This window comes from Bactrocera neohumeralis, chromosome 2, assembly GCF_024586455.1.
Source record: "Bactrocera neohumeralis isolate Rockhampton chromosome 2, APGP_CSIRO_Bneo_wtdbg2-racon-allhic-juicebox.fasta_v2, whole genome shotgun sequence".
NCBI lineage: Eukaryota > Metazoa > Arthropoda > Insecta > Diptera > Tephritidae > Bactrocera > Bactrocera neohumeralis.
Window position 1 is genome coordinate 13,006,323 of NC_065919.1, and position 26,316 is coordinate 13,032,638.

The 26,316-nt window shown below is 36.0% G+C and overlaps 1 protein-coding gene across 2 annotated transcripts in view; it reads left to right on the forward strand.

The window, feature by feature from the left end:
* Positions 1–26,316, forward strand: part of LOC126767887 (serine-rich adhesin for platelets) — a 56,674-nt gene that overhangs the window by 21,970 nt on the left and 8,388 nt on the right. For both annotated transcript variants that reach the window (XM_050485596.1, XM_050485597.1), the window contains one exon: positions 20,041–24,867. In XM_050485596.1, the coding sequence (XP_050341553.1) occupies positions 20,483–24,867 (4,385 nt within the window). In that variant the 5' untranslated portion in view covers positions 20,041–20,482. The remainder of the gene's footprint in view (positions 1–20,040; positions 24,868–26,316) is intronic.

A 26,316-nucleotide genomic window follows, 5' to 3' on the forward strand; every position in this document is an offset into this window, starting at 1 on the left:
GTTTTTGGTCGCCCAATCCCATGTTCGTTCATATATTTTGAGATTGTTTTTGTTGTTTTATGCATGTTTGCATATCGAAATTAGCGGAAAATTGCACTATTTATAAGCCACATCAGTGCTGGAGGCATATAAAAGTAAAAGTAAAAAAAATATGTATATAAATGTATTCAAACCGTATGGAAAAAAAAAATTCAACTCAAAAGCCAATGACTCATTTTTGTTGAGTATCTGTGCACGCAACAGCTGATCTCCGTCTGCTCTTTACACGTTTTATTTGGTTTGTTTAGGGCATTGGCTTGCGCAGGCGCGACTGACACGACGAACTCTTGAATTAAGCATATCGGTAGTTTGAGAGGTAAATGCGCTCAGTGTTACCTTGACTATTTTCGATAGATTATGAGCGAAATATTAAAAATGAAATGCCCACAATTGGAGAAGTACTTCCGTCTTGCCAATTTATTTCTTTTGTATGCGTTTTTGTTTTGTTTTGTTGTTTACAACTTCTAGGTAAAAAGCCGACTTTTATTTTGAGTGATTTAAGCTTGATTTTCCCCAAAGCCGAACATTTTTAGTTGTAACAGTTTTACGTTAGATATCAAAAGAGTTCTATGGACGATTAAGCTTCGAGTTATAGGCTGACTTTTCTGATTTGTATTTTATATTGTGAAGAGAATACTCAGAGATTAGTTTATCTCCTGCCTGAATCTTACTCTAAACTTACACTTTTTTTACTTTTATATCAGTAATTTTTTAGGGGGTTACAAGGACTTACGGGTTTAAAAAAATCGAATTTCTTTATTGTCTTATTAAATTCTACAACACATCTAGAATATTGTCCTAAACTTTCAAGTTGATCCGAGTAATAGTTTCGGAAATACAGCCTTGAGAACTTGTGCGCTTGAGGCTAGCTAGGCTAAGTGCGCCGTCCTTAAACGCGTTTTTCTCGAAACTGTGTTTTTGAAGTCGGTTCTCGAGAACCACTCAACCGATCTTCATGAAATTTTACGCAGGTCTTTGAGATACAATCTTAAAGACTTGGACGAAGGATTTTTTTCAACTACAATTATTTGGAAAAAATGTCGCGAAATTTTCACTGAAATTTTCTTTTTTTTTTTGTAAAAATGTCTGCCAATACAATTTTCAGTTTTTTTTTCCTTCGTCCAAGTTCTAAGTTAAGGTTTTAACTAAAACACGTATTTTTCACTTCAGATGGTCTTATAGGGAGTTATCCTGCCAACGTGGGCGCATCTTTTCTCCGAGGGGTCACTGGAAATAGCATCGCAATGGGCGAGTTTAAAATACTTTTTCCCAAAAATTTCAGAACTTCTTTGTTAATAGTGCATGTTAAAAACAATAAAAAATTCGAATAAAATATTTAATTTTTTATGTGAGAAAAAATTGTTAAAAAAATGCTGTTTTTTACTCGAGGAAGCCCATGTAACCCCTTAAAAGGCGATAAGACATTTTTTTTTATTTTATACGACCACGCACCACCTGGAATCGGATCTACTAGGAGCATATTACTATTTTTCAAACCTCAAATTGTTTGCGGTTTTTATTATCAAAAATTGATGACCTCATCTAGGTCATTAAAAAAACAGCAAGAATAACTTTATAAACCAATAAAAATATATATTATTGTTTCTTCCGTATCCGAGGAATCCAACAACAAGTAATAAGCTCTAATAGTTCTAAAGCTTCATTTTCTTAACAGCAATCATATATTTCAATGACTTTCTAAAACACAACACTGTGTGGTATCTGTTGTCATTGCTTCAAACCGACGTGCTGCATTCGACTGAACTTAGAGGTGAATGTATGTGTTTGTTTGTAGAAGTGAATGCACCAATTGCGGGTTTGTCTATCTATTATGCTGGCTGTGCGGTAATAAGATGCCATCACAAACACTTTTACTTTCAGCAAGCGGCATCTGTTTTCATTCGAGCAGCAGCAGTCACTTCTCGCCGGAGAAAATCTGCAGTTTCAACTGCAATTGTTACTTGACACAGACAGCAGACAGGAGACAGCAGGCGATGTGGAAATTTTTCTTCTAAATAAATAACACCGAAAGTGTGTTTTCACATCACATCACATCACTTTATTTGTCACGGGCATACATTCACACAATATATATGTAGGTATTTTTGTGCGGGCAAGTGGTGAGTGCCCCTAGTTTACTGGTTCATTGTTTGATAATGTTTTGATACTCATGCTCAATGCCTTCGCCGCCATAATCCGCTTTTGCACTTGTTGTACATGTTATGTGTTTATAATTCACCAACAATTCAACGTTCTCACCCTTCCGTCAACTATGTATATGTATGTATATAATTGTAGTTGTTGTTTAGTTTCAATTGCGTGCAAAGACTTCTTTTGTTGTTACCCCATCTTGACGGCGATGCTGATGCTGCAAATTATTACCGGCTTTGAGAAGCTCCACAAGCTCTTGGACTCTTGTAGACATTCTTGGCACTTTTGTACATGCCTATGTTAGTATAAGTGTCTGTGGCTTTAATATTTACTGCTGATGTTGGCATCCGCCGTGTGGATCGTATCTTCAATCCGGGCAATTAGCATCGGGTTTTTGCGGCAAAGTTGTTGTCTTGAGAATTGTTTGTGGTGTAAAGTTAATGCGGTCACAGGTGATTCATAATCATTTACGGAAATTAAGAGATTGCGTCGGTGAAATACGTGCAGTTTTGTTTTTATAATATTGTGGGAGTTTCATTTTGCTTCAGAAAGTGATTATCTGCTTAGCCAAAAAAACTAAATAAAACAACTAGTTGGAGGTAGATTGAAGAATACATGATTCTTTCATATCAAGTATGAACTAGCTTTTGCGTGGAGAATGATATAATTTTACAAAAAGTTTTTGGCGATTTTTATCATGTCAAATTCAATCACTCATCATCAATTGATAACACCATTTCTATATACAATGAAATTTCTCATTACGGACAGTATTTACAGCCGAACACCTCCCATAACCGGACAAATTTCATAAACATAATGTTTTCATTACTGTTTCCATAAAAAACCTTCCTATAACCGAACATTAAAACGCACACGGACACTATTTGGACAATATTTCGTTCAAATTGTCCCTGATAAACGGACTAAATTTCCAAACAGGTGTAAAAAAATTTGTATACAATTTGTGACTCCCGTTTTTTTATTTCTTATTAATTTATGAAGTCCTGCCACAATTTTTTTTAAAGAACAATACGCAAAATGATCATGGCAAACATATTGACTTGAGCTGGAAGCGTGTGCTTCGCGGTGGCTCAACAGAAACTAACTGGATAATTGTGATTCATTCATGCCTGCATGACATTAGCTCGCATTCATTAGTTTAATAGATAAATATATAATTCTGAGTTACAGCTTCTAACTGTACGAATACATTTTAAACAATCTTTTTTGCCACGTCCCCATATGTGGACAGCTCCGATAACCGGACAAAAACAATTCGCCGATAATACCAGACCTTTTCAAAAGTTCATAAAGGAAATTGTTTTTTTTTTTATCATATGCTGTAGTTATCGCGAATTTAGAATCGCATGATTCTTCCGGTCGTGCAAATTCACATATGAATATCTGTGGTAGCAACAATCTCGAAACAAGTCGTGCTAAGTATACAAAATTATAATATTAGTAGCAGAAAAAATAGACACGTATGTATATAAAAAGCTTACATAAAAATCAAGTTTTATAAGCGTTGCTAGAAGGTTATTCTACAGAAAACTTCCTCTTCAATAAAACAATAAAAATTATTCCAGAAAGGCAAAATATGGTTTTTGCGAATTTTCTGAAGTTTCAACATTTTTCTGTTTGTCAGAACTTTTAAATTATTTAATTTTGCATATTCTATAAAACGCAGTCCAGTCGGTGGAAGCGATTTTTATTAAAGTTTTCCAGGTAGAGCAGACTAAAAAAATATTGGTAGTCGTAAAAGTCTTTTCGTATTTTGTCAATAGGTGTTGTTGCACTCGTATATCTCCAGTGCTACCCATCACATTGTGTCATACCATACAGTGAAAGGTGAAATACGTGTATTAAGCTTCATTTCATAAAAAAATATTGAAAAAAAAAATTACGGCTGTTCAAAAATTAGTGAAAATCATGGAAGAATTCGCTATATTTTGAAATTTTTGTATAAAAATGGGAAGAATGCCCTGCAAGCCATCAATGAAATCTGTTAACTTTCCGGAGACGATGCTGTATCAGCTCATGTAGCACAAAAAATGGTTCGCTCGCTTCCGTTTTGATTTACACTGATGGAATAATCTCTCTAGCGGAAAAATGTCGACCAAAGTGGTATATATTTGTTTGTTTATTATTTATTTATTAAGATAAATATAAAAAAAATAAGTTGAATTTTTTTTAGAAATACGAAAAGACTTTTTCGACTACCCAAAATATGAATGAATGTTAAGTGCCGGTTCGCGTTACTCGGCATCAATAGACTTGCTAAGCATATTTAAGTGTTTTATATTTTATATGAAGAATTCTCATCTCTAACTCTTTTTAATTAATTGATTATATGTATATGTGTGTAAATTGCTTAAATTTCATGTTCGAATATTCGCCACTTGAAAAATAAAATTTCAATTTCAAGGGATCTTTAACGTGCGCTAATCAAATGGGTTTCTAAACATAACTGCAGACATGCTGCATCACCCTTACTTTCCCAACCACTTAAGAGATTGTTTCCAGCTCCCACATAAAAGTCTCTTGAGTTTTCATTGTTCTAAACGCTTCAAGTGCAGTTCCATTAAAGACCGCAGACAAGTGCTCTTAAATTGTCAGTAATAATAGGCTTTTCCCTTTCATAGAAGTAATTTCTTATGCGCCAACGTTTTTCCCACGCATATTATTTTCATTCCCAAGCATCTGTAACGAATACATGTGGGTGATAATGTTTTGACACTTTGCTTTTGACACCTTCCGTTGCTTCCGTATGAGCGGGTCTCTGTTTTGTGTAAATTCATTGTTTTATCAGAAGAAAAGGTGTGAAGTTGTTAAATGCCATTGAAAGTGAATGTCAGTGACTTATTTTTTTATATTTGCTTATATTATGTATAGCGTGGAAAAGCTACAATTTAATGCTGTGAGAGTTCATGAAGTGATCGAGATAAGATCAAATTTGCCAGGGATTTCAGTAGAAGGTGAAATTACATACATAATTAATAATTAGATATAGTTATTAAATATATCGATAATTTTGACACAAGCTTATCAAATAACATCATCGTATAATAAGCAAGCAAAAAAGAAAAGTTCTATTGAATTTGCAAGACTTAACTTTATTGTAACACAAAATATTTTTTATTCAAATATTTTCTAAATTTCCCAAATATAATAATTAACATAAACATTATTATGAATTTGTTTATTTTTATTTATTTTCAGGTAAGCGATTCAATACTGTTCAAACTATGTATTGGTTTTTAGGAAAATATACATATGTATATACATACATACCTACTTATATAACATTTACTGCACTGTAATTACGGAAGTAAAATCTTTGTCGAATATTATCCCGAAAATACTAACCGAGGTAAGGAGTAAATTATGTATCTATTTTTCTAATAGCAAAAGTGGTCTCCTACATAAAATGGCTGATAAATTTGAAAATGCGCTAGCCATTCGGTGAGTGCTTAATATATTATACATACAAGGTGCGTTCCAAAGTAAACAGGACTTTTGGAATCTACCGCCCTCTGGCGTCATCTATATGCCGACTGTTGCGTTAGAATCTGCTATCTTTATCGATTGTCCAGTGAGATTTTCATAACATTTCATCTATTGGAAATGAAGTTATTGCGTTTTAAATGTCAGTATCTTTGTGTTATCGGTGCGAAAATGAGCTTCGAACAAAGAGCCAACATTAAATTTTGTTTTAAATTTGGTAAAAGTTTTACCGAAACGTTTCGATTAATGAAACAAGTTTATGGCGATGATTGCCTATCCCGTAGCGGAGTGCACGAGTGGTTTCAGCGTTTTCAAAGTGGTCGTGAGGACATAAATGATGATCAACATGTGGGTCAATCAAAATCTATGATCACCGAAAATTCCATCGAAACTGTGCGTGAATTCATCAAAAATCAGACGAAATCATCATTGAAATTCATGGAAATGGAATTGAACATCTCCAAAACATCGATTTATCGCATTTTGACCCAACATTTGGGCTTACGAAAGGTGTGTGCACGGTTTGTTCCGCACAAATTGACTGACGACCAAAAATTGCTCAGAATCCAAAATTCGATCGACGATTGTGACCGATTATTTGACCAAAAAACACATTTTAACCATTAACCACTCCTCGTATTCACCTGATATGGCACCGTGCGACTTCTTTCTTTTCGGAAAAATGCATTTGCCCTTGAAAGGGAATATATGTATGTATATATTTGTGGATCATTACAGGTGCAGAGTGAGAACCTCGTTAATATGCAATGGTACATAATAAGCGCCATATTATTATGTACTATTTACATCAAACAAGTTTATTTTCGTTTGCGTTAATATTTTTTCACTTATTTTTTCGGAAATGTGAGTACTTATGTATGTACATATAAAAATATTATTATTAGTCCTAACTCGACTGTCGTTAATTTGACATTTCGTTGGAATTGCTATGCTAAATGTTTTTGTGCGTAATTTTCATGCTTTTATTTTCACCTCTCTATACATAACATTGCAACACAATAGCAAATAATTGCTCTAAATGACTAATTTTGTTAGAACCAGGTCAAGGTTTTCCGTACATACATATGTAGGACATTCATACTCTGCATAGATGAGCAGCTATTTTCTCGGCGCTTCCACAATCAGGAGCTTTAATGTTGTCAAAATAATACTGGTACTATCGTTATCGATAGCTTCCGATATACCATTTCAAAATATTGCAATCGTTATCGATAAAATTAAATAATAAAATAAGTGAACCAAAGGGTACGCTTACATTTGATACTTATATATTAAGGTTATAAAATATCTAAAAAAAAAACAAAAATAAGGAAGGGCAAAGTTCGGGTGTAACTGAACATTTTATACTTTTGCAACTTGCATGCAGCACAGTCGGCTAAATACCTTCAGGTGTTGGCAATATATGAAATTGGTCCGATTATGCCCATCTACGAACTCGTCAACGTTGCTCAGATGGATAGACAGGATTTCAACTCGACTCGTCATTCTGATAATTTATACATACATATGTATATACCTGTACATAACCCTATATATATACCGATTAGTTTTAGGTGATACATTCAACCGTTGGGTGAACAAAACATTATACTCTGTAGAAACATGTATAAAAAAATCGAGAGCTGACAATTTAAGCTTACTAAAAATGGAGCCTTACACGATAAAAAGTTTGTGCGTGAAGACACCTTGTCAATTAAAAAAGGGTTTCCATACAGGAATTTGATTTTCATCGGTCAGTTTGTATGACAGCTATATCCTATAGTGGTCCGGGCGGTGTTTCCGAGAAAAGGGCGTGTGTAACATGTCAGATCAATATTTTAAAAATTGAGTGACTAGTACACATACATATGTATATACAGGTGGAGAGACAGACGGACATGGCTGAATCGACACTGCTCGTCACTGTTCAGGGTACAAATACTAAATATATGAATACTGTTAACTCAAAGATGATAAAATTATGTCTGCCTTGCTTTTAACTCTTACTTTAAGGGATATTAAAGCCATGTTCTCCAATAATTAACAGTTTTCCATTTATTATTATTTTTAAAATACTCCTAGCATTCACATTCAATATTATATTATTGTTGTGTAACAAACTTATATAATAATTGATTAAGTCGGTGTGCGAGCTTGAGGTCGGAAATTCCGCAGGAAAACCGCAAACATTTAACATTCATGTACATAAAATACCAGATAAAATATTGCGAGAACGGCAGAACAATAAAGATTTATCCAAAAATACCATTGAAATGTACAAAAATTATTTCAAACATTAAAAATCAGAAACCCACACAAAAAATTACCATTTCCGGCAATAAAAACTTTTCACATCAAATTTAAATGAGCGATTTTGATAAACGTCCTTATCAGCTCCGAAAATATACATATGTAAGTATATATACCACAAACTTACAAATAAACAAATATACTGCTAAACCCTCACACGCTTCAAAAAATGTAGTTTCAACTATGCATGAAACTCGAAAACGACAATTTATTAAATAAAACTTTTAATTACTGATTATACCGGGTTTTGCAATAGAGATGATAGTTTTCTAAGTGTCATTTCGGCCATTTTGATTATGTCATGATCTGTAATTTTTTTTTTTTCATTATATTCACTAATGTTTACGATTTCATCATGGAAACATATACGCAAGAACAACGTTTACAGATCATTCAATTTTATTATCAAAGTAATCGTTCTCCAATTGCAAGTTTCGTGCGCATTTGCCATTTTATGGTCATAATAATCTTCCACCTGTGCTCGCTATTCGTCGAATTGTTGAAAATTCTGAGCATATATTTTCTTTATATTAGCCAAATGCCAATAAGATAAAGAATGGCTCGAAGTAATGAAAATATTGCTGCCGTTCAGGCAAGTGTTGCTGAAGACCGCAAGTTGTCTATTTCAAGATGTTCTCAAAAATTGGGAGTGTCTCAACCACAACCTGGCAGATTTTGAGAAAGAATTTGGACTTGTATTCGTATAAATTGTTTTCACTCAAGAATGGAAGCCATTGGACCACCTTAAACGTCGTAAGTTTGCTGATTTTGAACAACATGATCAACATGAAAACGATAACGATTTTTTTAGGAAAATCATCTCTGATGAGGCTCACTTTCACCTGAGTGGTGCGTAGATAAACAAAACTGTCGACTCTGGTGCGAAAAAAATCCACAAATTATTCATGTACAACCATTACATTCACCTAAATTGATTGGATTCATCGGTCACCGTTACTGTCAATGCACGTACAATAAGCGAAATATTTTGAGAAAAGTTTGGAGATTCGATTATTTCAAGAAATTGTGACATTGAATGGCCTCTAAGTCCATTAGATTACATCGTCTGCGATTATTTGAAGTCATTGGTCTTTAGCATTAAACCAGACACTCTTCAAGCTACACTATTTATGACATACGGCTTGATTTAGTGGTAAAAGTACTCAAAAATTGGGCTTATTGCATTCGTTCCTGCAAAGGGAGTCGTAGTTGTATCGACTGTATTTCGCATTAAATAAAAAACATTTGGATTTCCTTGACAATTAGTGAATTTTTCTTATTTAAACGAATCATAGCACTCTTATTGGTAAACTCTGTGCATGCTGAGATCATAGGCGGTCTAGCAATAATACAAAAGGCTCTTAGATTTTATAAATGACGCCTCTACTCCTTCGATGGTTACCAACACAGATTGATAGACAGCCAATCAGCTGAGACTGAAGGCATCACAAAAGATCGAGTGTTTTATATCCTCAAATATTTCTCTTGTAGGATTAGATTAGAAGTATTGTGCCCTCTCTTAAAACACAAAGACTTGGGCAGATCCCTATCAGAAAAGAGCCTTAATCCTGCGTCTACAATGGTTGCAGAAAAGCCTATCACTCAAATTTTTCTCTTGTAGGCTTAGTACTTATCGGACCGCCTTTCCATAAAATGCAGTGATGTCATATTAATATTTTATTAACCTTAATATCCTCTCACCTGACAAATTGCTTATTCTTTGCGTAGCACCCAACTCATTATTTAGCTGCTTAAAATACGGAAAACTCTGACCATCCCTAAACTCAACCATCAATATACTCTTTTTATCGCATGCCATTAATAGTTGCGTGGAAATATTAGTTTCCTGTTTGTGATATAATGAAACTCTATTATTAACCTATAGTATATTTCTATATTTCGTGAAAGTTGACCAATATCTATATTATGTTGTTATTTATTGTAAAGACTGCTTTATTAGAATAGAGTTAATGTTAATCATCTGTTCTCACGTCAGCTAAATTTGTTTTATCTGTGGAAAATGTATGGATGTGCGTATATGTGCGGTTTTGATTTTTGTGAATGCGTATTAAGTAGGTCAATTGGCCAATGACTATCCCAAACATTTGCTATAAATTAGCAATATTAAATGAAGAAAGGGTTTTACTTCCGCACACACACATACCGACTATAATAAAATAATTCTATAACTACTATATTAAGAGTTAATTCTCAACCCAAAAATATGCTAATCGCAGGACATAAAAAGAACATAATTAATTATGTGTTCTAAACTTATCACAATGACATAGCATGATTACATGCATACCCATAATAAAATATGTTCTGAATATCATAATAATATGTCATTTATTATTATTATTACCTAAAGGTCTTTAAGTTTTTTTACACTTTTTTCGAGATATCGTAGAAAAAATGAAGTTCTAAATCACTCCATTTTGACTCCTTCTAATCTCTCGAAAAAGCAGTTTAATTCTGATTCTTTAAACTGAAGTAAATCTATTATGTGTATGTTTCTTGTGCAATCAATTATTTGCTAGATTTGTTTAGATGCATGACTCATAGACAAACGAATACCCATTAACCCACCTAAAAAGGTAGAAAAAATGTGGTATTTGTTGCATTTCGCGCGCAACTGAAATCAAGAGTCATCTCACACACTGCACGCATGCGCAAAATGTGCAAAAAAAGCGAATCTACTGCATAAAAAATCGCCAAGAATACATAGTGGGGAAGAGAATTCGGTTGAAGAATGAAAACAAAACAGAGAATGATCTTGGCTTTAGTTGTTTGACGCAGGTATACCCTACAAAATAAATTTAATAGCGAAACGAATAATACCCATTAACCCACCTAAAAGGTAGAAAATGTGGTAATGCATAAAAAATAGGCTAGCGGTGAATTAAGTACTAATGCCTTTAGAAACGGTATATTTGTTTAAAATTTTTACATTTCATAAGTTCTATGTTGAATCTGTTTAAAGTTGAGCAATTCTTTCGAAAGATATGCAAGTATTTCCTTCATGGTTAAAGTTTACAACGCGACTAATTTTCCTCATTCGTCCCTTTTGGTTATTCTGTAATGGTTTTCTCATAGTATCCACTCGATTATATAATTTAATAACTAACTCAATAATCAGTACACCTTAAATACCCTACAAATCTCTTAGCACAGCAATAGCAAATTTTTTATTCAGATTTGTTGAGTAGTGTTATAATTCCATCCACCACAAACTTATACTGTTAGTTATTTTAAAAAATATTTTCTTAAAAAAAAACATTTCCTCAAAATAACGTACATATATGGCAAACAACGTTTACTTGCTCAGCTATTAATTTGTATAAAAATTGTTTCGAAACTATTAACCTTCCTTACTGGATAGTATTGTAGATCGGTACTTTAAGGCTTTATGCTCATTATGTGCTATTACAATAGCTCTTTGCCAGTTTAAGCATATAATTATACGAACACACTCGCTCATATGTATGTACACACTCATAGCTCATACACTTTACAAACACACTTTTTTTTGCTACACTTGATGACCACGTTTGCTAAAATGACGCCACACCAACACAGTTGAAACTGCAATCAAATTCATTCCACTCCACTCCATTCTACTACTCCACTTTTCGCGTTCCAATTAAGATGATTTCATTTAGAATTAAGCGCGCAAAGCATACCAGCAAAACTCTACATATTGTACCATGGCTCAGAGCATAATAAAAAATAATAACAGTTGTAGCTGCAAAAACAAAAACCATAATATCTACAGTAGATACATACATACTTATGTATAATAACAAATTGTTGCCGTGCTTGCTGGAAAATAAAATTAAACTCCATGCTTCAGCCAGTCACTCGGATATTCAATGAATATTTGTATAGATTTGTGCGGAATCATCGCAATATTTATGGACGGAATCAAGAGAGGGTACAGAGCAAATCCACTGAACGAACACCACATAATCTGTAGATCATAATAAAGTATATACAAACATACATATGTACATGTGCATGTATGCATACAGCAATTTTGCAGCCTGCATATGGCCGACATCGAGATCAAGATCAGCTGCATTGTGAAGCAGAATGTCGCTGAATGTGACGATGCGAAAAACATACAAATGCAATATACATACATATGAATGTATGTAAATGTTTGATAGCTAATGTGTGATTTCACTTGATGCGTCACCAATAGCGCAAATGCTAATTCGAGGAGACAATTCATGTATGTACATACATGTGTATGTTGAATTTATTGGAGAAAATTTGGCTTATTTTCACACTGAAGTGATATTTCAAGTTATCTACACATGTATATTTTTATACCCTTAATATATTAAGTTTGCCACAAAGTTTGTAACACCCAGAAAGTAACGTCGGAGACTCTAAGATATTATACTATATGTGACCTGGTCTACGAAAAGGGAGCTAACGTGTGAAAACTAGTTTTCTGGGAAAAGCTGTTAAAAATAATCGTCAGTTTCTCGTTATCTCATTAATTGTTCTCCTTTTTTTGACACCTAAGCCCCTTTTCCGTAGACCAGGTCACATATGTATATGTTTATACTCAATGACCAGCTTGACGAGCTGAATCGATTAAGCCATGTCCGTCTGTTTGTAGGCGAATTTGTCCCTCCAAGAGCCAAGTTGCTCATTTGCGGGAACCGCCAATATTAAACCACTAAAAGATATACTTAGCTAACATTCAAACTGATCGAACAAAATCGATATAAAGATATTCATAAAATTTTTCTTGTTAAGTAACCTTAATTTGATCTGAAAGTTCTTTATACGAAACAACGTGGCTAGAAAGAATTACATATGCTAGCACAATGTTTTTAGTTTTCCGATTTTTTCTTGCTTTCATAAACGTTTAATCAATTGAGTACATATCTCTATTTAGTGTACACACATGAAACATGTAAGACTCAGTTGCAAACTAGAGCGTTAACCAAGTACAAACTATACAAATTTGTACACCATACATACATACATATGTGCATAAGTAAATACTTGTAAACATATTTAAGTTTTCGACTCTAGTTGTGACTTTTGTCGTTATGGTAGGCAGCTTATTAGAGAGAGACATTGTGCCTAACTTCCAGAATTTCTTGTGGTTGTTGAACTAAATCAAAACAAAAACCGTTAAACCGCATCGTACGCACTGCCGGTGAAAATCACACACAAGTTTAACAGCTGAGAGACATCGTGCAAGTATATTGCGTGAAACACGTAAATAATGAAAATCAGTTGGGCCCGCCATTTCAATGACATCGTGTCCAGAAAGTGGTATTTTTTCAACAGTGTTCATCCAAAATAAATTTCCTTGGAATTCTACCAAAAGACCCCTCCGTTTAAAAAGTAGAGAAATTACCCTGGTTTTGAAGGTTCAGCAATGCTATAAAGGGTACCTGATTTCACTTGCACTTCAATGTTTCGCTTCCAAAATATATCTTCTATTTCAACATAAACTCAAGAGAAAAAAGCAATTCTTATTTATTCACATAGGGCTTTAATGATTTATTCCATATATTTTACTTTCAGATAAGATTTTTTGTTACTTTTAGCATTTTAAACGTCGGTGATAGATTTATATTTACTTACATCTTCTTCTTTATTGGCGTAGACTTCGCTTACGCAGTTATAGCTGAGTTTAAAACAGCGCGCCAGTCGTTCTTCCTTTTCGGTGTTTGGCGCCAATTGGTTCAAAATGTAGCCAGGTCTTTCTCTACCTGGTCGCTCCAATGGAGTGGAGGTCTTCCTCTTCCTTTGCTTCCCCCGGCGGGAATAACTTAGCCAGCGTGGCCACTGTCTCTTAATTCGCTGAAGTATGTCAATGTCGCACAGGTCATCGTTCCATCGAATGCGATATTCGCCGTGGCCAACGCGCAAAGCATCATAAATCTTCCCCAGAACCTCTCGACTCGAAAACTCGTAACGTGAACTGATGGCCAGATGTTGTCGTCGTCCATGCCTCTGCACCATATAGCAGGACGGGAATAATGAATGACTTATAGAGATTTGTTTTTGTTCGTCGAGAGAGGACTTTACTTCTACAACTTCTTCTTACAATTATAGCAATATCATCGGCGTACGCCAACACTCTTATAAAAGACTGTGCCTTCTCGATTCAGCTCTGCATTCAAAAGGGGAATCTCTCATCCAAGGCTGTTGTTTCCTTTTCATTGGGGGCATTTTTTAACCAGCGTAAAAACTTACTTTACCCTGGGGAGGAATGGTTCGCCTTTTCACTTTAGCTTGCCTTCAAACGGATGTTTTTTGGATACCCAGAGGATACTTGGTCTAAGACCGGAAGTCGTGGGCTGCTTGAACTATATGTAAAAGAGTCGTTTCTGACCATTCCCAAATTAAAGCCGCTCAGAGAACTTTCCTTACTTACTTTCGTGGGCGAGAGAGCATAATTCAATTCATAATCCTTTGTAAAGTACCTACCGAAACTCGAATATCGTAACTCAGATAGTTTGACTAAGAACTGTCATTGACAACAACTGTCATCAGAACCATTTTATGTAAACATTTAATTTTTTGATAGCTCACTTGGTACTCCTTACGGTATTGAGTCAAGTTTGCAAACTACAAACTCTATCTGTATAAGTTGTCATATATTTAAAAAGAAATGTCAACTCCGACTAAACACCTTCAAATAGAGATTTCTGGTGCTCACCAAATTGCTGTACTTCAAGATCGGAAAGAAAGAGTAATGTTGTCCTAGACCACTTTTCATACATTTTACTATAATTTTGACAGTTTTCGTAGAAGAAAATCTAGCTCGCATTTTGTCAGTATCTCTAGACCTATGGTTGATGTAATATTCTTACATGTAATAGTTGTATTCATACGAGTAGATTAGTATGCATTTTGCACGTACATATGTACATATGTATGTATATATATATAGCATTGCACAACCACTTTAACTCTCAAACGAATTGCAAGTGCAGACGTTATGCTATGCAACATTGAGTGGAACTAATGGCAGGTTGAAGGTATAATGAGCATAAACAACAACAAAAAAATTGAGTTACAAAAAAGTCAACGAGAGCTTAGTTACTTGTTTAAATTGCAACAGTCATGTGCAAAATATTGGCAGCTCTAACATGTGAACATAGAAATGCTAAGCACCTCGAGCATTTCTCACATTATAAGGATTTTAAGAGGTCCAGATGGCAGAAGAAAAAATAGTGTTGTTTACTCAATTCATCATTAAAATGTAATAGATAACAAATCATTTAATAATGACAACAATTTAAGGCGCATCTGTTTTCAGGTGGTAAATTACTTTAAAAAATCTAGAAAATCTACTTTAAATAATACTACGAAAGCGTACCCTATCGTATAACTAATATGTATATGTTATAAAAGCCTAAAAATCCAACAATTTTTTTTAGTATCATATTCACTCAATCGTCAATCGAGAAAATTGTAAGAAAAACCTTGTCGATCAGATAATCAATCATTATAAGTATTACACCGATTTCGATGAAATTTACTAAACGTGTGAGAGAAAGAGACAACAATAAGCTGCTCTCCTTAAAAACGCATCCCTTTTTAGTTTACTCTGTAAGCCAAAAAAAAACTTCCAAAAAAACTTAATCACAATTTTTAGCCTTTAAAATCTCCGGATGCTAAATAGAACACAGAGCAACCACCGTTCAGCCGTTACAATAACAAAGTGCACGTTTCATAAGTTCAAATTTTCCAGTAGGGAAGAAAAGTGTATTATAATATAATCGCATGTGTGTGTGTGCCTAAATAAATGCTTGAACACGATCGTTTATAAACCGCTCGATTTTGTTTAAGCCTAAAAGTATGCTACAAGCTTGTGAAGTTTAATTTCTCACACAAATAACATTCATTCTTTATGAACGTTCACTTTCTTAAGGCCAATGCCAAACATATTGTGCAAATTAACAAAAAAAAGTCAAGCTAAAAGCAAATGTATTTGTATGTGTGGAAACGATGTGGAAACGATAAATGGCTGGCTAAATATTGAAAGTGTTCCTTATCAATAGTAAATATGTTGTAGATAAGAAAATGAAATAAATAGCTTATAAAAGTTTATTAAAGAATTCTTTCAGTGAAATTAACAAAAGTTAATACTAATTACCTGAATTATTATCAGAATGCGTGAATCCACGTAATTTTTTCAGCCTTCTTCAATCATATATTTATGAAAATATGTAACGTTTTAAATACATATGTATGTGTACATATGATGTCTGCATCAAGCTTATGTATGTATTTATGCACTTACCACTTACTTATTACACGCATTCTATTTAGTTTATATTTTTGCTGTAATATTTTTCGAACTTTATACAATTTAGTTCATTAACCCACGGTTCACTCAACTTTGAACTATGCTCATTGTTCTAAACTAAATGAGGAAGGGTCAAAGTGATAAAATGCATATGTTCTGACTATATCTAATAATATTTTGTAGGAAATGTCATTGTCATTTATCGGTGTATGCAAGTCCATTTTGCATGCATTTTTAATAACAAATTACATTCATGCTACAATGTCCGCACATTTCCGTTTTCATGTTTATCTTTGGTTAGTATCTTCGCTGAAAACGCAAGCGGCTAAAAGTAGGAATTATTCAAACTATAACAAATATGTTTTCAGCCATTAATTTCATGTCAATACATTCATACATATCTGTGTGCATTCGAATGGCGTCAAGCGGGCTTGTCACGTGGCTACACACAGACACAGCAGTATGTACGATGTGCATGTTTTTGGTATTTTCCTGGCATTTCATTCTTGATCACCACTACCGGCGAGGCATTAATGGGTGGATATACTTTTACACATTTCTATTGGCATGTGTATTTTACTCTTTAGTTATTACTTGCTTCATGTCAATCAAATTTTATACCACTATAACTATGTACATATACATACATATGTATAAAATCTAATGCACTCGCTATCGCAGTTCATTGGCGTCATCATCATTACATACCATTGCCACCCCTCCATAGTCTCTATAGTTAATCAAATGCATATCATTCCTAATAAAAAAATATTGTTCTTTTTTGTGTTCGTTTACATTTGGCAGGCAATAGACTAAATGGCGCCTGCAGTGTTGAGTGTATAAGGCAAATTTTCCTAAAAGCTCACGCAAATCTTTCTTTCACTCAAATACTAATATGTACACTCATACACTTTAAATATGTGTGTCCTGAATAAGGTGTAAATTGTGTGCATAGTAATCAAAGAACCAATAACTTAATGATTTATTTTAACGCATCACTCTGTCTATATATCCATAATATTTGAGATATGATAATGAAAATCTTATAATCGAACGAAATTTGTTGAAAATTTAAATATCTATTTCTTACCGAGATTTGTATCATTTTGACTCTGTTCACTGTCACACCTATTCACCTACCTTTTTATTTACTTTATTTTGATTACTAGCACAGTATTACCAAAAAATACGAAACCATTTAGCAATGAAATATAAATATTTCCTTTTTACATTCAATGTTGTGATTTCGAAATGAAGCACCCTTTTTATTTGTGTGCAAAGTTGGGGCATTAAATACGGCTGATGAAGGTAGCCAGATAACACTCCTGCTCGTGTTTGGTTTTTGCCACACCGAAGAACCATTGGCATAAACAAATATTAGGCTAATGAACCCAGTCGATTGGCTTTGCAGTTACCTAGATATGAGTATATATTTACATATGTATCTACAATGGTAACTGTAAAAATTTGAAAAATATACTATATTTAGAATTGAATAAGGGCATGTGTATAAATTTGTCTATAAGACATTCAAAAAATGATAAAAAAATGGAAAATTTCTCTACATAAAGCCTTAAAGAGATTATGTTAGTTTAGAGGCATAAATTTGAGGTACTTATATATTTTTGACATATTTCTCTATTCGTTATTTATTAACATTACAAGAATACAGGAAAAAGTCAAAAAGTAAAAAAAGTTACAAATTTCAAAATTAGCAGTTGATAAACTAAGGAGTCCGCAGCTCAGCTCCTGGCAATCTGAAGCAAACAAAAAAATATTAATCTATAATAGAATGTCTCAATGTGGCAACAAAGGAAAAGTTTGAAAAAGTTTTTTTTTCACAATATAGCGAATGATTGACGGTTGTAGAAAAGTCTATTAAAAAAAAATATCAGGAAAATTGGTCCAGTAGAACCTGAGAAATCGAAGTTATCGTTTTGAGAAAGATACGCGTTTAAAGGTTCAGTTTCGTCCGTTATCTCCGCAAATAATTTGATTTTTGAAAAATCCTCTTGTAGTCATATTCTTAAAAAGGGTGATCCATTTCGAGATTCCCTACTTTTTTTTTAAGAAAAACACAGAAAATTCAAACTTAATGGGGAATGTTTATTATTATTTGAAATAACATACATTGGCATTTATTTTTTGAAGATTATCTGTTTCAAATGTTGGCCGTGGCTACGTCTCAGATCCATCCGTTGAGTCCAATTTTCGATGACTCGTTCGAGCTTTTCTACTGGTAACTGGCGAATGACACGCGTGATCTTTTGCTCCAAGGCGTGAATCGAAGCGGGCTTGTCCACATACACTTTTGACTTTAAATATCCCCACAGGAAAAAGTCTAACGGTGTGATATCACACGATCTTGGTGGCCAATCGACCGGTCCAAAACGTGAAATTATCTGCTCACCGAAGTGTTCTCTCATTAAATTCATTGATTGATGCAATGTGTGAGAAGTGGCGCCGTCTTGTTGAAACCAAATATCGCCGAGATCACGATTTTCAATTTCAGGCATCAAATAGTCGGTTATCATGGCGTAACGGTCGCTATTGACAACCGTTATCATAATAACGGTCGCTATTGACGGTTACGTTCTCAACGGCATCATTCTTGAAGAAAGCTGGACCAATGATTCCACCGGACCCACAAACCACACCAAACCATTGGTTTTTGTAGATGAAATGGCAGCTCTTGAATCTCTTCAGGTTACTCTTCATCCCAAATGCGGCAATTTTGCTTGTTTACATACCCATTGAGCCAGAAATGGGTCTAATCGCTGAACAAAATTTGGCTCGAAAACGACGGATCTTCTTGGAACTTCTCAAGATCTATGGGCGAAGCGATGTCGCTTGGGTAGATCGAACGGCTTCAGTTCTTGCACAAACTGTATTTTGTACTTTTTCAATTTATTATCTCGACGTAAAATGCGCCAAATCGTTTCATACGTCAGTCCTAGTCGATGTAAACGGTGCCGAATCGACTCTTCGTGTACACTATCAACTACGGCTACTATATTTACTTCACTGCGTGCTGTACGTAGTCTATTCGGTCGAATATTATCCAATAGTAGTCCTCTTATATTGACCATAAGTTGACCGCAGCGTGAAACACTTTCTTTACAGAACGTGAATTTTCATAACATAGTTGAACGATTCGTAAACGTTGTTCAGGCGTAAGTCTTTCTATAATGAAATGCCAAACAATACCGAACAAAAACAACATGACAGCTCCACATGACACACGCGTGATCTGTCAAAAAACAAGCTATTAAAAAAAGTACCTCTACTCGGATTACCGTTAGATAAACTTTAAAAATATACAAGAAAAAAATATTTTTTTTTTATTTCTGGACTAGAATACCTCTTAAATATTGCGGGCATAGTAAAACATTTAGAATTTTAGAATGCAGTATGGCTAAATCTATAGTTTTATAGTGAAAGTCATGTCATACTTTTGATTAGCTTTCACAGTACGTTCTTCTGATAAATGGAGCTTTCGTATATTATGTAATGGTATAATACAAAAGAGTTTTAGATTATTATTATATTGGTCCTCAACATGCGAAATGATTTTTGGATCAGGTCCTCGTCTTGAGTATGCAATCATTTATCATCAGCTCACACCAACTTAAATACTTTTTCCATTACTTAAATATTTTTCCAAACTTATAGTTAATATTATGTTTTGTGTAATCCACCTTTTCACCCATTAAATTAAAATAACTGTTTTCTTTTATTCACAGTCACCATAAAGGCCAAAGCGTTTCAAAGCTTTTAATGAGGCAAATTCGAAATTAATTGGAAGAAACGGCAGCCAAAACTGCGAAGCGCATGCGCAGTCAGACTTCAACGCCGCGCTTCGGTCTACAAACCGGCAAGTGAACAGCCAAAATGGGAGCATGGAATGTCAGCAGGCAATTGCGAAACACTCAAAGTCAACTACAACAAAAGCGGTAAAAACCGACTGTATATAGAGGGTAATCAACAATAACAAAAACAATAGTAAGAAATATAAACACACATTTTTCGAAACTAGCAGCGCGGGTGGAAGAACAAGCAAACGAAAATTGTACTTGAAGATTTAGTTAAAGCGAGTTTAAGTTACTCGCTTGAACTTCATTATAAACTTAATAACCATCATTAGCACGTTGCTTCGAAAAAAAAAATATAACAACAATAACAAAAATGATAACAAATTCGACAAACATACTTTATGAGGCGCTCATTTTGGCATTGATTGCACAAACCTTCGCAGGCGTTCTGCCACACACACCACTGCGGCGACACTTCAGTCGTCGTGCAATCGATGACGCCACGCGAAGTGTGGAATTCACTACGAGTGACCATGACATTGCAGCGACAGCCGTTACTGATCCGAGTGATCCAAATACGACGAGCATAAGCGGCGATAAAGTAGGCTTGATTAGCAAATCAGCAGAGGGCGAGAGTGGCAACGTGAACGCAAACGCAAGTGCCAGCGTCAGCGCCTTCGAAACCGCCGGTAGTGAAAGTGAAAATATACAATCGGTGAAAAGCACAAAGTTGCTGCCCGCGTTGGGTAATCACGATGCGAGCACAGGTGAGCACAAGCCAGGCGAAACGTTGGTGCTAAATCGAGTGGAAAGTCATGAAGCGGAGAACACTAAGGAGGTGATGAAAGAGAGTATGATAAAGGTGAAAGAAGGGATCGCTAATGATTCCACAGGGCATCATACTGCGAGTGAGGTCACAAATAAACCAGCGGACACGCGAGAGTTGAGCGAAGAACAGCAAGAGTTGAATACCGGGCGTGCAAAGCACGTTTTCAGCCAAGCTGATAAGTGGTTGGGTAAACCGATGCCAACTGTAAACTTAGAAAAGCATATCAATAATGGTTTGGATGAAATGACGTTACGGGAGAATGAGGAACGACAGGTCAACGCTGTATCTATAGATGATAAAACTGAGCAGCCAGCAACAACTGAAGAAATCTTAAAAGATTTAGAAGATATAGCTGTAAAGCTTAACATGCCAACTACGCATCGCACTGAAGATGTCAACAGCATGTTGAAAAGTAAAGTTGAGGGTGGGCACGATGCTTTTGGTTTGGAAGAATCGATGGGTCGTTCAATGGGAGCTGTGCATAGTAGCGAAAATAAATTAGAAGTAGCTTTTGGTGAAAAGCGTATGGGCGACGAAATTGAAGCAACAAAAACTTCAATGTTACAAACGAAAACAAATGTGGAAGGAAATACAAAAGTTTCTGAACAGAGTGACAGTGATGTGCATTCCAATCAACAAAGAACGGAGGCAGAAATAACTAAAAATCCAATAGAAGTTAACATTAAAACAAATGAAGCCTCAGAGGCTGAAACTGAATCTCTTGTTGGTATAGTAACGCAACCTACAGTGACAAAGGAAGAATCTCAGATAAATTTGCATATCAATAACACTTCTTCAGCCGAGAAACGGGCAAAATTCTTTAATGACAATACAACTAGCTCTCAAATGAATCTACCGGACGGACCAGAGGTTTGGTCCCTGGCGGGCATGAGAATGGTGCCCAAAGCACCGAATATCAATGGTACTCCTTTGTTAGACAATAAAAGCGCAGACCTTCGTTGGCAAGCAAATGAAATTTTAACCACCGAACGAACGATGAATGTAAGCGATTACAGTGAGAAAAATTTGTTAGATTGGACCAAAGTAATGGGAATGCGCAGCGAATTGGAATCAGAGGGTACAGTAGGAAAAAATCTGCTGACAGGAAACGCGTTAGAAGAGGATAAAATTGATTCAGTGAAGAGCCCAAAGACAGAATTACCTCTTCAAATGGCTGAAAAATGGTTAACAGATGGACCTTCTAAGATCAACGCTAGCGTAGAGAATGTAACTGCAGCTCATCAAACTACCGAAGGGTTTGCGATGTTGAATGTCGGGCACGAATTTAGTGCCACGCAAACAATGAATGAAATTGATACCACTCACACAGTAACAAAAACAACAGCGATACCTACAATTACCACCAACCCGCCCACCACACAAACAACACTTTCAAGTGACTCCCCCTTATCAATTGATAATAATGATAAACGCGCTGATTTCACGAGTACCGTTGTGACAGCAGGCATTAGAGAGCCGTTGAATGAGTTTTCGACGATGGCAACTGAAACATCTGCACCGCGCACGAATGCTGAGAAGGCAGGTGTGGAAAAAATTAACGCGACTGAGGTGAGTACACAACGGCAGCCAAGCGAAGATTTCAATTTCATTATTACGTCAACGACGCCAGGGGCAATGTTGGACGTAGCTGCTGGCGTAGCGACTGAAATGCCAATATCAAATGAAACAACTACAAAACAAACATCAACCGCTACAGCAATGTTAACGGCGCTCCCAGTTGAGCAGTCAACCTCGACGACGACGACGACGACACCACCCCCGAGCGACGTCAGCGAAGCACCAACGCGTTGGGATAATGCAACAGCACTGGAAGCGCAACCTGAGACGACAGAAGCTACGCTGCTGAGTAATGTTGATGCAGGCTTTAGCAGTACAAATGTTGATATGAGCAGCGGTGATGGCATGCACAATGTTACACTTGAGCAGCAGTTGAAACGAGAACCCGAAACTGTAACCGAGACTGCGAATGCGACCGAGGAGCAAGCTACATTGCTAACAGTTAGTGAGCAATCGACTAGCGAAGTGAACGGACCGACAAGTGCAAGCGAGAAAACATCGTACGTAAACGCGAGTGCGAGTACGGAGACGGTTGAGGGTATTGCGACGCAAAACGAAATCCCAAGCGTTACCACGGTAACTACCACAGAAAGTAGTCATATTACAGAAACAGCAACAAATACTTTAATAAACACGGAATTGTCAACCGATTTGGTAGAAACAAATGCCAATGCAAAAACAAGTGAAGTGCTTGCCGTAACAACAGCGGCAACAACAACGGAAGCTAGCCATATTGGTAATGAAGTGGAATTAGAAGTACGCACTGAGCACATTACGGACGCAGCGGAGGGACCCACCGACGCAACGTCAGCTACGACGTTGAATAGCGATACAGGTTCAAGTACAATTGAAAAGCTAGAAGAGACGGTGACGAACATCAACGAGACAAACACAACAGCAAAAACTGTGCCGTCCATAAATGAGTTATTAGTGCCAGTGAACAAAACAACAGACATAACAACAACATCGCCAAGCACAACGGAATTGCCAATTACGACGCCACCAACGCAATTTGCAGTGGAACCAGTTTTGTATGCGGCAACAACCCTTAAAAGCGACGAAAACGTAAACGAAGAAACGACAACGACCGTAATCCCACTGGAACTAACAACAGTACAAGCAAGTGGGCCAGTGCTCGAGAATAGCACTACTACCACCAACACGTTAACACCTGTCGATTTTCGAAATCACACAACAGTTGCGGAGGGCACACATGACACAGAAAGTTCAATTGAAACGAATGTCATCGATCAACTGGACAAGACGACAGTGAAAATAACTAGCACAGCTACCTTAGCACCAACCACTGTTACCGATTTAGGGGTCGCCAAAGTGGACGGCGGTGAAAAAAACTCAACTGAAGCGTCTCACGTTGTGTCAGTATTTGATGTGAGCAATGCAACGACATTGCCCAGTGTGCAGGAGGGAGAAACAGCAACAGCTATCAGTACAAGCAGCACCACTATGGCTACGATAGCCATAAACCCGGATAGCACGTCAATGCCATCAATAACTGGAGTGACCAACACAAGTAATGTCAGTACAACCACCGAACCACCGCTAATAAATCTGCTCGATGAATCGACGACGGCGGCGTCTACCACCCAAATTTCTATATTAAATCAACCGCCAACAATTACCTCCAGTATTGCTGTTAATCCGCAAGAAGTGTACACAGTATACTCCACTACCGAAGCATCCACCAGCACCAGCACCAGTACTGCCGCTATATCTCCACTAGTGCCAATAATAACCACCACAAGTAGCCCTAGTCCACCTGTGGACTCCTCCACAAATGCATATATTCCCAAAGTGGCCAGTACGATTGCCACTCTCACAACAACGATGTTACCTCCCACATTGCACGCCGCCATTGGTGGTGGAAACAGCGGCAGCACTCCTAGTCATGTGCCGGGTATGATTAATTCCGATATGCGTCCTAACTCCAGCGAAGCCAATGAGACGGATGTGAATGTCATCATTGCCATTACGGTCAGCATAATCGGGGTTGTGGCGCTAATATTACTTGTCGCTTTCCTCTATTTAATGCGTAAGCGCCAGAAGCAAATGTCCTATGGTCAACGTTGCCGACCAGTTAGTTTAGACGCCTACAGTCTGGACAATGTCTCTGTTTTGGGCAGCGTTCGACGTAAGGGTGCACTGCGCGCCTCAAAACGCTCCTATGGCAATATTGCATTCGATGATCCTTCACTGCGACATAATGCGCTAAGCGCCAGTGAATTGGGCAAGTTTATAGAGCGTCGATCTAGCATATTTGAAGAATTCAGGGATGTACCACAAATTATTGCGCGCGCAGATGAAGTACCAGCGGGCTGTGAAGATAAAAATCGGTAAGTTACTTTCGTCTCATGACGGTGCTAGAATTCTCTCACATACACATATTTAAATAGCCGATATGTGTTCTATAGTTTTACATATGATATGTATACCTATGTCACATGTGTACTTTAGGAATCTTATCATTTTAACATTGAAGATAAGAATTAATTTTTAACTTTTGGTCAGATATTACTCAACTGTGACATTGATCGTTGCGTAGCCCAAAGTTAAGAGAGAAGGTTAATTGCTTTAAGGAAGTGAATTTTGAAATATAATTGGAGTTATGTATATGTAGTTTGGAGAATTCAAGTTGGCGTAAAATTACAGTAAAGGGCTTGGTAAGCTTTTTCAAAGCTTCAGAAGAGTTTCGTGATAGAGTAGAAAAGATTACATTCTATTAAATTTGTTGATTTTAAGAACATCAAAAATTTCTAACTCAATCTTTATACTTGAAATCTTATCTGTGCCAGAATATTTATCCAGGCGAGTAGATCAGTATATGGTGGCAAAGAACTATTTACTCTAGGAAACTTTAAATTCTGTCGAGAAGTATCCGCTCGCTCTCAAATGGGGAGTTGTTTGTATCAGATTTACAACTCCATCTCCGTAAATTTTAATATTCTATCTTTCCCCATTACTGAAGTATCACGCACCCGTTAGCTAATAGTTCACTGAGCAATTTCGTGGCTGTCGTCCAAGTATTCAGGTAGTAATACTTCACAAACGTCATAGCCATATGGTTCCATAAATTTAAATTTCCCCCAGTATAGTACGAACCCTAGTGTAGCTAAATCAACCGACAGTTACTGAGGTCACTCAATGTCTACTTACTTTCACGAACATTTGTGCATTCACTCCTATGCAAATACAAATAATATTTGTAAACTCAGCTATGTTCACAATTTCAGAGCGTTGTTAATCGAGTACATAATAATTTCATACAAACTGCTCGAGCTCACATTCTACAAATGTTTTCACGCCACATTTAAGCTCGTATAATCTAATAATATTTGTATGTGCTATATGTACCATATAAGACTGCTCATGAGTGGGTGTATCATAATTAGGGTGTGTCGTAATTTTTTGGGGCTATGTTTGGGTATTACCGAACATTTCATACTCTTGCAACTTACCAAGATCAAAGCCAGGGAAGTACCTTAACATGCAAAACGTCAGCCAAGAGGATCTGGGTCCAATCAATTTTATACTATATAACTCATACACTGACCGCCATAATCGGATTGTTAGAGTAACGAAAATAATTTTATGTAATAACATGGTCATTTGGGTAATTCGTAGACCAATTTCACATATTTTTGGCAATAAAAATTTATCCAACGTTAAGTTAATTTTGACGAATGTTTGAAGATCTTATGTTAGGTATATAAGAGATATAATTGATCCCAACGTTTCATCAAAGTTCCTAATGTTATGGGGGCTAGGCCAAGTTTTCGCGGAAT